The sequence below is a fragment of the Scatophagus argus genome, chromosome 22, assembly GCF_020382885.2.
Source record: "Scatophagus argus isolate fScaArg1 chromosome 22, fScaArg1.pri, whole genome shotgun sequence".
Classification (NCBI taxonomy): Eukaryota; Metazoa; Chordata; class Actinopteri; family Scatophagidae; genus Scatophagus; species Scatophagus argus.
Genome location: NC_058514.1, coordinates 1,386,335 through 1,399,588, shown reverse-complemented (window position 1 = coordinate 1,399,588; position 13,254 = coordinate 1,386,335). Strand labels below are relative to the sequence as shown.

Below are 13,254 nucleotides of genomic sequence, written 5' to 3'. Positions count from 1 at the left end.
GCTGTTCTTGGTCATGTGTGACAGTAAAGGAGGAGTCTTTGGGTTTTGGACGGCTGGTTGGACAAAAGAAACTTCAGCGATTCAGTGTGAATGCTGATCTTATGTTATTCCAAACTACAGCACGTCACTCAACTCATCATTTTAACTCACAACTTAGAAAATCTTGAAATAAACAAAACTCATATATTTATGTTGTCCAAGAGAAAAGATTAGCTGATTCCATTCATTTTTTACTGTAAGGTTCACGTTTTGTTTTGTTTTGCTGATGAGATCACGTCGTTCAGCACGAAGCTAAACACTCCTCTCGAACAGCACAAAGCTCGTGACAAACACTCTTGGCTCGCAGATTTTTCATTTTCAAGTTTTATATTTCCATGCTTTAAAAATAATGTGGAAAATAACGTGTCAGCAGCAGATTGCAGCGAGAAGCCTGACAGACGAGGGGGAGGAACATCTCGCTGTTCTGCACCGTTTACTAAAGCTGCGTCTCCGATCGATCAGCATCCTGATCCGGGCTGCGACCGCTGTTCTCTTCAGCTGTTATCTGAATGTTAATACACTGCATTCAGACTGTCGACCTGAGCACAGCGACGTTCACTGCTCACTCTCTACGGCCAGCAAAACATCCTGCTGCCGATCCTTCACAATAAAAGCGTTCAACTGGCAAAACCTGGAGCCGTTTTTATTGTGAAGCTGGAAATAAATCTTACCGCACATTACCGCATGTTTATTGTGTGAATAAAACTTCACTTTAACTTCAGGATAGAAAGTTTCAGTGTGAGAAGGTCCTGAGAAGGACGTGGCTTTGCTCCTTCAGCCAATCACAAGTGAGCCCTTCTGATTTCATCAATTAGCTCTGACTGTGTGTGTCTGCAGTAAGTGGAACAGACATTGATCAAATGTTTTGTCCCTGTGGTAACACACACACACACACACACACACACACACACACACACACACACACACACACACACACGGAGGCCACACAAACCACAATAATAAATGTATCAGCACACAGTCTGTTTCCCATCGGCACCGTGGGGAAGAAATCTGATGTGGAAACAACTCTGCAGCAGAGGCTTATGGGCAATTCATAAGGAGGGAGTGACTGGTGTGTGTGTGTGTGTGTGTGTGTGTGTAGCTTGATATGTGGCACACACACACACACACACACACACACACACTGTGAGCTGTGTGTGTGAGTTAATCAATGTCGGGGATGTGAAGCGTTGACCTTTTCTAGTCGAACCACCTGCTGCTGAAGGAAAAATTAGTGTGTTTGGTGTGTGTGCGTGCGTGTTTTCCAGTGTGTGTGTGTGTTTTCCAGTGTGTACCGTCTCTCTCTCTGCAGGGTGTACGAGCTCCTGAAGAAGCCCAGCAGCTCATCCTCGATGGCAGCGTCGAAGCTCATGTTCAGCCGGTAAACTCTCATCGGCTTCAGCTCGCGGTGCAGCACCACGACGTACATCTGATTGGCCGGGTAGGTGAAGTGGCGGTGGATTCGCATGGCTCCGCCCCCGGGCCTGTTGGCTGGACGGCCGCCGGCGCCGCCCTCCGCCGTAACAGACACCCGGTCCACCTGACAGGAGGAAGAACAGGAAGTAGGATGATGAGTTTAACGGTGAATTACAAGATAACAGGTGGTTTGACAAAGTTCCTCCATTTTTCTTTCCGAGGCTGCACAGTCAAACTGACCAGATGATGACGCACAGCCACAGCTGGCTGAAGATGGGCACTTCACTCATTCAAAGCCCTCACAGGTGTTTTCACTCACCCTGACTGATTAGCCCTGAGCTCGCGCTGAAGATGGTGGGAATTTTTCTGGAAACTAAATGAAATGTCACTGAACTCACTGCACTAAAGAAAATCATCAAGGTGAAAGTACTCTCACCTCAACAGGTGAAGTAAAGTGAGGGATATGTCAGTCGAGGAGGGAAATGCAGGATTCAGTCCCACTGTGAGTCATGACATGGCAGGTAAACGACCTGGACTGGCTGATTCTTTCACTGTGGCAAACTAACTTTAGGGTTCAACTTTGGTCTTTGCCCTGCTGATCACCTGCAAAGTGTGATGACGGTGTTGATCTTCAGACGAGCTGAGAGCAGAGCAGGGGAAGCTGTTGTAACGGTGTCACAAATCATCGATCAGGATCAGTTCAATGAACGGCCGTGGGCTCAGGGTCAGTTTCAAATAAAATTTATTGCATTTACAGTTATTATTATTTAGGTGTTGTTTAATTGATTTGTGGCAGGCCGCTGACTTGAATCAAACGGAAATCATATCGTGGCAGAGTTTCTATCCTTCTATCTCACTGTTGTCCAAAGAATCAATTTAAAGTTGTGATGACTGATGTGTCAGGGTGATGATTCCATCCTAAAACCGAAGTACCGAAGAAATCTGCACCAGAACCAAGCAGAAACAAGCCGAAGTTTAGGGAAGATCAGTGGAACTTCCCTCTGAGGTGAGCAGCAGTGCATCATGGGAACGCGTCCGGCGACAACGGGCCTCTTTCAGCAATCCTCAGCCAGTGTGTGGGTCTGTATCTGTTTGTGTGTTTGCACTCTGATGAATGAAGTGATCGATACGAACACAGAGGCTGCTGACACAGAGAGGAAACGTTGTGGATTAAAAGGATGTTTTCCGGGGTGTTCTGGTGAGTCAGCAAACGCAGCGCCACACTCCGTGATGCCTTCAGTGGATGTTCCTCTCAACTTTTAATTACACTGCATGATGACTGGTTTGATTTCTCAGCTGAACTCATCCCTATAAGACATCTCACAACGTTGTTCCTGCTGCATCTTTATGAGCGTGTTTTCTGATCAAATCTTTCCGGTCGGTCATGTGACTCCGGGGTTGAACTTCAAGAGTCTGTGAAGCCTGACGTAAACGCTCCCACCGACACGCAGAACCAATCTGGACAAGGCTGACATTTAAGTAAGAAAAACCGGTCAATCCTGAGACAACTGTTAAACAGTCAGCTCCCGTACGACTGAGAAGCAGAAATTTACGTGTCCTCTCATCACAGACCTGTTGTCTGTTTGCTGCTGCTGATGCTGATGGCAGTTCACCCCAAAATAAACAATCAATATTTTCCTGATAAATGATGTGACGTCTATCCATCCAGCTTGTTTTGCTGTGAGTTGCAGAGTTTTGGACATATCGGCCTGAAAAAACAAAAATTTTTATTCAAGATTTTGGGGTGAACTATCCCTTTAAGGCTTTGCAGTTCATATAATTAAACACTCACACTGTACTTTATAACCACCACAATGCACTGACTGCTGAATGCAGTTTGTACTTGTGACATTTCTTTGACTCCGAGAAGAAAGCTTTTCCTCGCAGGAGTATTTCCCCCCTCCTCTTTCCACCAGCAGGCTGTATTTTTATCCACATTTGTGTTTTTTGGCCTTTTTACACCCTGACAATTTTTCTTTTAATAATGCATTGACTCTGAGGCTACCTTAGGAGACCTGCCCGGCGCCAAACAACACCTCTTAATTCACATTGTGCTCACACACAAACACAAAGAAGGCTGCAGGGTTTTTAACTGGCCTCTGCCCAAATTAGACAGATTTATCCCTCTCACACATTAGCCGAGATGACCGGCCTGAAAAATCACGTTGCTCAGGCGTTTCTCTGGGGCTTTCTCTCACCGCGCACTCATCTCGGAAAAATTCGGCTGAAACAGCAACTTTGACAGTTAATTAGCCTCGTTAAGGAAATCTCTGAGGCCAAATCTGGAAATAAACATTCTTTGTTAGAGAGCGGGTTTGTTTTCCAACGCAGAGAGCAGACCTGCAGATGCAAATGAGGCTTTGGAAAGAATCATCAGGAAAGTCATCAGCAGTCGCGGTCTCCGTCTCTGTTTTGTGGCATGTAAATCTGATTGGATGACAGAGGAAATGGGTGGGGCTGAGAACAGGTATGGAGCAACAAACTCACTGGTCGTGACTGACAGAATTCTCTACAGAAAATATATGCTACAACACCAACTCCGTGCTGTTTGAATAACAGTCATTCAAAAAGCCAACATTTGGTTCCATTTGCTGTTGGGAAGCCACAATATCCAATACATTAGAGTCAGCTGAAAACTAATTTTCAATACATCTGCACTTCACAAAAAAACTGACCTTTTGTGGTAAAGCCAAATGATGTGGATAAGCTGCCTAAATCCATCTGACATTTCTGAAACACGTCCCTCTTCTTGTCCATCACTCTGTAAGCACAGATTCAGTGATTTACAAGCCTGGAGGCATCTGTGTTAACTTGGCTGCGTTCGTTCGAGAAGCTGTGTTTATTTTAGACAGTTAGGTCACACAGCTGGTGTTTCAATGAGTAAATGAAGCAGGTCTAAATGTCTTTTGTCTTGCAAATCACCAGGTCAACGAGGACAGCAGTGCCCACAATCATGCCACTTTCTCCAGAGGATGTTTCCTGTTCATTTTGGGGATCATCTAGTGCTGCCTTCAAATGAAAGAAGTATCCCTTACCAACGGTCGCCACTGCACGAGCAACCACAAAGCCATTAAGCTGCCAGCAGCAACCATTTCAAAAAGACAGATGTATTTTGTGGTGTAAATCACATCATAAAGGAATCTACAGTGTGTTTCGGGCCACCGTACCTCAAGGCGGTCAGTGTGCAGCACGATGAACCGCGTGGCGTTGACACACTCCAGCTCGATGCTGACCTCTCCTGAGAAGGTGAAGTTGTCCATGTAGACGGCGAGCTGCAGGTCGTAGTGCCGTGGCCTCACCGAACCCGGCAGACGGGAGTTCCTCCATGGTTGGACTGCCTCCTCATCCCCCCTGTCCCCCGTCCTTTCCCCTCTGCTCCCATTCAACTTTGCAGACCCTCCGCTGCCTCGTGAACCGGGCTCTCCTGTCACCCCGTCACGATCTCGTCCGCCACACTCCTCAAAGCGGACGCTGAGCACCACAGCCACTGCCGTGACTATAATCAGGGTGAGGATGGACAGGGCGAAGCCCAGCACCAGCCGTTTGTGCACCGTGATGTGGCGCTCGGTGGTCCGAGGCCGGACCACCACCGACTCTGCCCACTGGTCCGAAAGGCCACGGCCATTCCGCATGGCGCCGGGGCTGCTGTCGTTTAGTCCCATTTATGTAGAAGTGTCACTCTAACAGCGAATAAATGTGCTCAAGGTTCAGGGTCTGGGGTCAGATTTGAACAACATTCATTTAGGCTCAGGTCCTGTGAGTGTTGTGATGGTTGCTGTTGCAGATTGCAGGTCTCAGTCTGTCAAGCCTCCAGTCCGTGATGCTCAAACTACAGCAGTTATGTTCTGAAAAGCTGAACTCTGACCTCGACCGCCGCTGGAATGTTATGAACGTCCTTCAGCTCTGACTCGAGGTGGAAAATCAACACCGGGGCACATCTTACATTTCAGCCAACAGAACTGACAAACCAGAAAAAATGAGATGATCGTGTGCGTTTTGGTTTTGCGGTGAAGAGAAAAAGAAAATCAATGCTGCACGGCTCGATTTCACGTTCTCGTGGAGACTGAAGAGGAGGAGGAGGAGGAAGAGGAGGAGGTATGCTGTTGAGGATGTGTCTATACAGTGAGTGTACCATCCATAGACTTTCACTGGATATCAGCTGGGTAAGATAAACTATACAAGGTTACAGTTTAGCCAGATTTGGTCATAGATCGTGATCTAAAATCACTTCCTCATTTTGATCTTCAGAAACAATCATCTGGTCCACATGCATCCAAGACGGAGATCTCAAATGGAAACTTGAATCAACACAGGAGATTCAAAGCAGCAGGTTATTGTCCCCAGGTTGTTGTAAAGTTAATTTCTTCAGAGTTAAAGCTCTTCCAGACGTGCAGTGAAGCATAAATAAACCCCGATCGGACTATTATAGGATTATTATTATGATACAGTGGGAGATAAAAACGCCTTGCAGAACATTAAGGTCAGAATCAGGAGCCACAGATGCACTATGAGGACCTCTAAGATGATTTTGATTACATTTCAGTTTGGAGTCAGCTGAAGACTTGTGTTCTTCACAGGAAGGTCGAGAGGTTACACAGGTCGGGATTTTTGTAAAGAAATGAACCAAATCTGCATTAAGAACCGAGTAATGTTGACTTTTAACATTTAACGTTGACAAGTTGCCATTTTTTAATCATTTTTCTACGGGAATTAATTGCCATATAATAAAGAATTTATCAAAAGGTGATTTTGTAGAGTTAGTTTTTTTGTTTATACATCAAATCTAATCTGCTCATCAGATTAAATGTTAATGCTGAAAGCTCCTGCACGTTCAAGACTGACAGATTTCGAGTCAAAATGGGATTTTAATGCCGTTTCAGCTGACTTATCCTCCAAAAGGTGCCGTCTAATAAAGGTAATAAGCCTCAGCCCGGTCTCGGTCTATGTCCCCGTCCCGCTCTCTCTCTTGGGGGGGTTAAGTGGATAATTTACGGCCAGCATGTGGGTTTATTTCACCGTGGAGGGGATAATTCACTGGGCTGCTCCACGGGGACTAAACGATCCCAGCTTTACAGCTCGGGAGGCTGATGGATGAAAAATGGATTAAAAATGATCGCCTGCTCCGAAATACGTTGATCGGGAGGAGAACCCAGCAGAAAATGGGAGAAAAGGTGGAGTTTTTTAGCCGTGGAAATCCGTCACTCAGTCCATTCCCTTAATGAGATCTTTCTGGTGGTAATGATGAAGGTTCTCCGATCATTAACGGTCCGTCAGGATGTCTAATGTAGCCGCTAAAGGTCCGCATCAACTCCTCTCATCCTCCGGTAACTTCTCTCCTCTGGCCCCCGTCGGGAGGCGGTGAGCCCCGGGTCCGTTTCCGCCGGCGGTCGGTCTCCCGGGTTCAGGGAAACCTCCCCTTTTTTCCGTGAATTTCCCGGTGTGAACCCGGCGGAGAGCACCTGCCGTGTACCTTCCTCTTTATTACTGAGGGAGGGGGCTGTGGTTACGGGTCGTCATGTCCACCCGGGACTGGCCCGGGATCCGTTACAATAACGACAGAAATCCGGCAGAATAAAAAGTCAGCTGAAACCCAGAGAGAGTTGGCTGTCATAAATCCGTTATTGATCCATTTTATCACCGGGGATCCGTTACAACAAACACCTGGGGTTCATGTTGAAAACGTCACGGATCAGTTCAAAGTGGCTCAGTTTGAACACCGGGAATCCGTTAAAAAGCAGACAAACCGGGGACGCCTCCGGAACACACCGGGGATCAGTTTCAGCACCTTTCAGAAAGCGATCCTTGAAAGCACCGAGAGCGCTCCGTTAAATACACAGCAGACCCCTGGCACAGCCACCCGATCCGTTTCCATAGAGTCCAAAGTAGAAATGAACCGTGTCAGGCGGATTATCCCGGGTTAACGCCGGGCACGAGCCCCTCCGGTGCTCCGCTGTTAAACCGGGTCGTCCTTAACTTTTTAGCCCAGGGAGAGCTGCAGCTCCTCTGCCGCCCCGCTCCCGGCGCTGCTGAGGAGGACGGTGATGATGATGATGATGGTGATGCACGGAAATGAAGATGATGATGATGATGAAGCTCTCCTGTTAGCATCCCTCCATCCGACGAGGAGGAGGAGGAGGAGGAGGATGGTGAGGAAGATTCTCGTGCAGTCCGTCCAGCAGCTCGCGCGGTGCGTTTGTGTTTGAGCACAAGCTGCTGCCGCTCCAGCCGAGAGGCACGCGCTGACGGAGAGGGGCGGGGGGCGGTGGAGGGGAGAGATGGAGTGAGAGAGAGGGAGGAAAAACTGTCTTGCTGAATGAAAGCTACACCCACCCACTCTTTTCTACCCTGTTCTGCTCTCCTCTGTTCTCTCTGGGTGTATTCCAAAACAGACAAAAGAAAATTAATGATGAAAGACAAGTGAGGCACTGAGTCTCTATCTCACACACACTCACACACACACTCACACACACACACACTTATCTCCAGCAGTGGTGGAGAGTGACTGAGTAGAGTCCAGGCTCTCTTTCTTTGGCAGATTTCTCCAAATGACATTTTTTTATGGCCGTAACTACACGGACATTCAGGCTCTGTGCTGCTGTGGGTGATTTCAGGCTCGAGTACGTTGGAGGAAATGTTGGTGAGCTCGCTGTATACTTTCAGGGACTGCGTCTGCATAGCTGAGAGGAAGCATGTGACATGAATTTCAAATCACAACAATACGGCCCAGAAACAACACGTGTGGACACACTATGGCTGTTGTCCCGATGGGAGTCAGGGACGAAGGACGTTTGGTGACCACAGAGCTTCCCGAACCTCAGCCTGTTTTTCCCTCTGTTGTCAGCAAATCATGATGTGTTGAAGATCTGCTCCAGACCTGTTTGAATTCTGAATCCGATTGTGTAAATTTTTCTCATTTCAACAGTAGACCTCTGCTGCTTCTCTGTGAAGCCCATCCTCACTGCAGGCTTCGAGACTCGACAGTGAACATCAGACCAGGTTAAACTGGGAGGTCACAAAGCTCATACGTTCCGCCTCTTAAAACCAGATTTTCAGAGAAAATTTACAGTTTGAGCAGATGGGTGTGAAAGCAGCCTTAAAGCGTCTGAGTCTGCCCTGAAGCTCCAACATTCAGCTGGAGGGACCAGAAGAAAGAAGCGGAGGGGGGCTCCAGCCGAACCTGCACCACCACAATGTCGGATCGTAAAACTGATTTATTTTCCAGCTGTGATTCATGAAGACTCTGCAAGGTTGTCCTGCAGGGTGGGGACAAGCAGTAGGTTTTTGGGGTGTTCTGGGTATCTGCAGGGCTTTATGATGTTGGTCCTGAAGGACAACTGGTCATCCAGTGCCACAGGGTCCTCCAGCTCCGAGTCGGGGACGCCTACAGGACATGCCCTTGTTTATTTGAAGAGTATCTCGCCCTTTAACCACAATTTTTTAATCAGCCTTTTTTAAAATTTAGAATAATTTTGTCATCAGACGCATGCAGGTTAGGTGATTTGGAGAATCTGCCTGTAGATGTGAATTCAATTCAACTCAATGTATTTATGTAGCGCAAATATCACAATAAAAGTTGTCTCATGGGACTTTCTGATTAGAGCAGGACGAGACCAAAGTCTTTAATCAGAAGTCTTTTATTTATCCCCGAGGGAAAATCCTTTAAATTCTTTAATGTGCGTGTATTTAATTAACCTGAGACTGTGAGGACGCGTAACCACATAGAGACCAGGACTCATTCACTTTGAACAAAGAATCAAAGTCAAACTCACAGTCTTTAATGTCCAGGAAACAGTTCAGTCCAAAAGGCAGCACAGGTCCAGAAAGACAAATGAGTCAAGAAAAACACTGGACAGGAAACCACTGAAGAGCAGAGACAAAGAGGAAGCAAAGGGGACGAACAGGACAGCTTAAATACACCACAGTAATGAGACACAGGTGAAACCAATCAGGGCGGGGCATGCTGAGTGGAGGGGAACTAAGCAAAGACAGGAAGTGGAGCTAGAGACTATACAGACTACTGGAGTACCAAAATAAAACAGGAAACAGACGGGAAAATGTAGAGATGGCTGGAGGTTTTACTGACAGCCTGAATCGTCCGCTGAAATGAAGTAAAATTAGTTTGGTAGTGATAATAATGACTGATTATATTCAGAAATGATAAGAAATAATGATAAAAAAATAGAATTTTTTGTGAGAATAAAGTGTTTTTTACGGTTTATTTTTCATTTACAAGCTATACCCTTTATTCAATCAGAGAGGGAGATAGAAACTGACATGTGACACACCGACTGACTTCTACAACCAAACACACACACACACACTCACACACACACACACACACTCACGGCTGATTTCATGTAAGTGAATGGCATCCACAGATTATAGAGTGCAGTGCAGTGAAAGGTATGTCTATAATCTGTGGATGTCACTGTCTCACATGAAAGCAGCAGATCCTGTGTGTGTGTGTGTGTGTGTGTGTGTGTGTGTGTGTGTGTGTCAGCTAAATCCTACATGATCCTGTGATCACAGTATGAGAGAAAATGCTTTTAATGAATACAGAGAGGGAAAAAAAGACGTTTGTGATGTAGGCAGGAAGACACATGACAGTCGGCATGTTGGTTTTAACCAATCACATCCTGCTGTCGTTCACAGCCTGCATGATGTCACAGGAAAGGAGGCGGCACTGGAGACCGACTTCCAGGAGCGAGAAGGTGAACAAACATGGCTCCCAAAGCGGTGTGCATGAAGCAGGACTCCATGAAAAGCATGTCAGTTGTGTGTGTGTCGCTGGTTATTGTTAGCGTGTATTGACGGATTAAACCTGACTAAACTTCACATATGAGATGTTTAAACCAACTGATTCAAAATATTTGGCTTTAAAATTCCACAAAATATGCCGAAGCTGTTTGTTTGATGTTGTATCTGTTGGATGACGTTAACAAACCAGTGAAACACGTTTCCTGCTTGTGTTGTTAAATCGCACCTGGTCGTGTGCCGAAGGTCAGGTGTTCCCCTGCTGTCGCCAAGGTGACACTGACAGACCCGGCTCATCAGCATTCACGCCGCCAGCTGTTTGATTGGCTATTGACACAGCCTGCCGAGCGTTTCATTGGCTATCACATGAGCCATTAATTTTACAACAAACTAGCTTCTTCCCGCCCGTCTGTCTCAGTGTGTGTGTGTTTGTGCGAGTGTGTGCTTTCAGCGGTAAAAGTTTTAAACCAGCTGTTATCTGACACGCACGGTAACAATATGTGTGTGCTCTGTCAGATTTATGTCATGTTCACTGAAGCTAACTGCTAGCTTTTATCTCTCCGCGTCAGATGCTTCAGTGGTCAATGCTTTTGTCCAGCCAGGGGCTGCAGGACGGTGATGTGAGTCATCCTGTCCGTCCATCTAGCAAAACTACTCCACACGGACAAAATTGTATGGACACCCAAACATTTCACCAGCATGCGATTGTTGATTTCTGCTGTTTAGTCTGTACAGAATACTACAGGTCAGCAAAAGGCTGAAAACTACTACTTTTGCCTCCTGTAATGTAAATACCTCAAAACTGTACTTAAATGCAGCATTTGAGTGAATGTACTATAGTTACTTTCCAGGGGCAGAAGCAATGCAATATTAGACTGTCTCTTTAATGGACAAAGTCAAGACACACTCTGTCAAACACACACACACACACAGTCTCTCTCTGACATTGCATGGCCAATTAGAGTCCTATTTCAGCCAACTGGATCAAGGTGGAAGACAGCAGAGAGAGACAGAAAGAGAGACAGAGAGAGACAGACAGAGAGAGACAGAAAGAGAGACAGAGAGAGACAGACAGAGAGAGACAGAGAGAGAGACAGAGAGATCTAAGTGGGCGGCACACTCTTCTGCCTCAGGGTAGATTGGTGTCAAGTGCAGAGAACACACATAGTGGGCAGAAAATGTAATGAATGTGTATCACTTGTTAGGAAGAAAGACTGTGTGTGTGTGCGGTGTCTGTGTGTGTGTGTGTGTGTGTGTGTGTGCACTTGACACCAATCTAGCAGCAGCAGCAGCAGCAGCAGCAGAAGAAGAGAAATAGAAAAGAGAAGTGAGTGTGTTGGAGGGAGAACAGACTTAAAGCTGAACACACACAGATCCAAACATCAATATTTAAAATTCCTTGAAAGCACAAATCCATCCATGATTCATAGTCACCCTGCATGAAAGAGACACAGATGTAGATACAGACTGACGGAGCGTCCTGTGGTCAACACACACACACAAACAGAGGCTCGCTGTGTCTGTGCAGAGCTGGATCACTGACGGCATGTGTGTGTGAGTGTGTGTGTGTTGATGTGAACAGAGTCTGATGAATGCCGAGGTGTAGCTTGGTGCTGCGTCGGCTTTCGCAGGCAGACTTTTAACTACTGTTTGCACTGCTGTGTTTTATTAGAGTCTCTGTTGGCTTTAGCGGCTCAAAGTGCACCACAGCACGTGTTCAACATGGCTTTCTGTCAGCCCACCTCATCACATACTTCACACCTGCCAGGGGAAGATGGAGGAGGGACGCCACCGTTAGCCGTTGGCTTCCAACTGAAAGTCACAATTTGCCAACAGCGGTCACACAAGAGTTTTATGTGGCAGGTCACAGTGAAGTCCACATCCGCAGAGACAGCTGGTCCTGTGGCGGCGTCCGCCATGCTGCACCACCATGTTTCAGCACCTGCTGTAGTTACTTATTATAGTTACAAAGCAATACTTTTGAGAGTCAGTCGGACGAACATCTCAGCTTGTCAGCCCTGCAGCCAGCGAGTCAACTTCACCACAGTGGACTAAAGTCTACGTCCTCGACCAGACCAGCAGCAGGTTGTCCTCAGAGCCCGTCCTCTGGGTCGATGACGTCCGGAGAGACAGCAGATGCTGGTTTCTGCAGACGTTGTGTGAACGGCACGTTGACTCAGAGGAAAGAAGCTGAAGACAAACTTTCTTTGGTCTTTTCTTCTGTTTATCGTTTGTTTTGTTGTCTTCCTTCTCATTTGTCTTCTCCCTCGTTTCTCTCTCACACTTATTTCTCCTCTCTTTTTGTTATCTCCCTGTGTGTGTTGTGTGCTGAAGGCAGCAAACCCAGAGCAGAGACGAGACGAGAGCTGTGACGTGTGTGTGTGTGTGTGTGTGTGACAGCTCACTTTACAAATGTAAAACAGATTGCTTCTCGCCTCTCTTTGATAACTGAATCTGTTCGTCCTGTCATTTATTTCCTCATTTATCTGCACAGCAGCATGTGTATGTGTGTGTGTGTGTGTGTGTGTTAAACATGCAGTAAGTGTTCGTATGTGTGGTTGTCACACTGTTTTCGTGTCATGCATCCATTTATCGGGTGTGTGTACGTGTCGTTTCTCTCACTGTTCTGCTGCTGTCAAACTGGCAGTTAGTGTGTGTGTTTGCATGTTTGTTTGTGTGTGTGTGTGTGCTGCTCTGTGTGACACTGATTGGAAGTGAGAGGTTTTTGATTGCCTCGACCCTCCATGGAATTATTAGCATAGCAGACACACACACACACACACACAGGAGTAATTGAGCATTTCTCTTCTACATTACATATAACAGGATCCAATCCAGGAGCTCGATGCTGCACTAACAAACTGACGCTTCACTGTTTACTCTCCATATTTAAATTTATGCAGATGAGCCAAAGTGAAAGATGAATGAGCTCGTTTGTGTCCCGTCGTCTCCCAGTGAAACCCGTTCCAAACTGGGACTCTGAGTGGTGCCAGTTCTTTAAACCAGCAGCTGCTATTGGGGAGATGTTACATCAGTGTGAGACTG

General features: G+C 46.6%; 1 protein-coding gene across 4 annotated transcripts in view; it reads right to left on the bottom strand.

The window, feature by feature from the left end:
* The window catches only part of LOC124053792 (thyrotropin-releasing hormone-degrading ectoenzyme-like), a 97,392-nt gene extending 88,041 nt beyond the window's left edge, over positions 1–9,351 (bottom strand). For 3 of the 4 annotated variants that reach the window (XR_006842231.1, XM_046379285.1, XM_046379286.1), the window contains exons 1-2: positions 4,623–6,322; positions 1,335–1,579 (exon numbers count right to left, since the gene is read on the bottom strand). Coding sequence is in view for 3 of the 4 variants with exons in the window: in XM_046379285.1 (XP_046235241.1) it covers positions 1,335–1,579; positions 4,623–5,117 (740 nt within the window). In the remaining variant the exon portion in view is untranslated. Of the gene's footprint in view, positions 1–1,334; positions 1,580–4,622; positions 6,323–9,224 lie in introns of those variants that run through there. The other variant, XM_046379287.1, reaches the window with a different exon arrangement.
* Between the last annotated feature and the right edge of the window lie 3,903 nt (positions 9,352–13,254).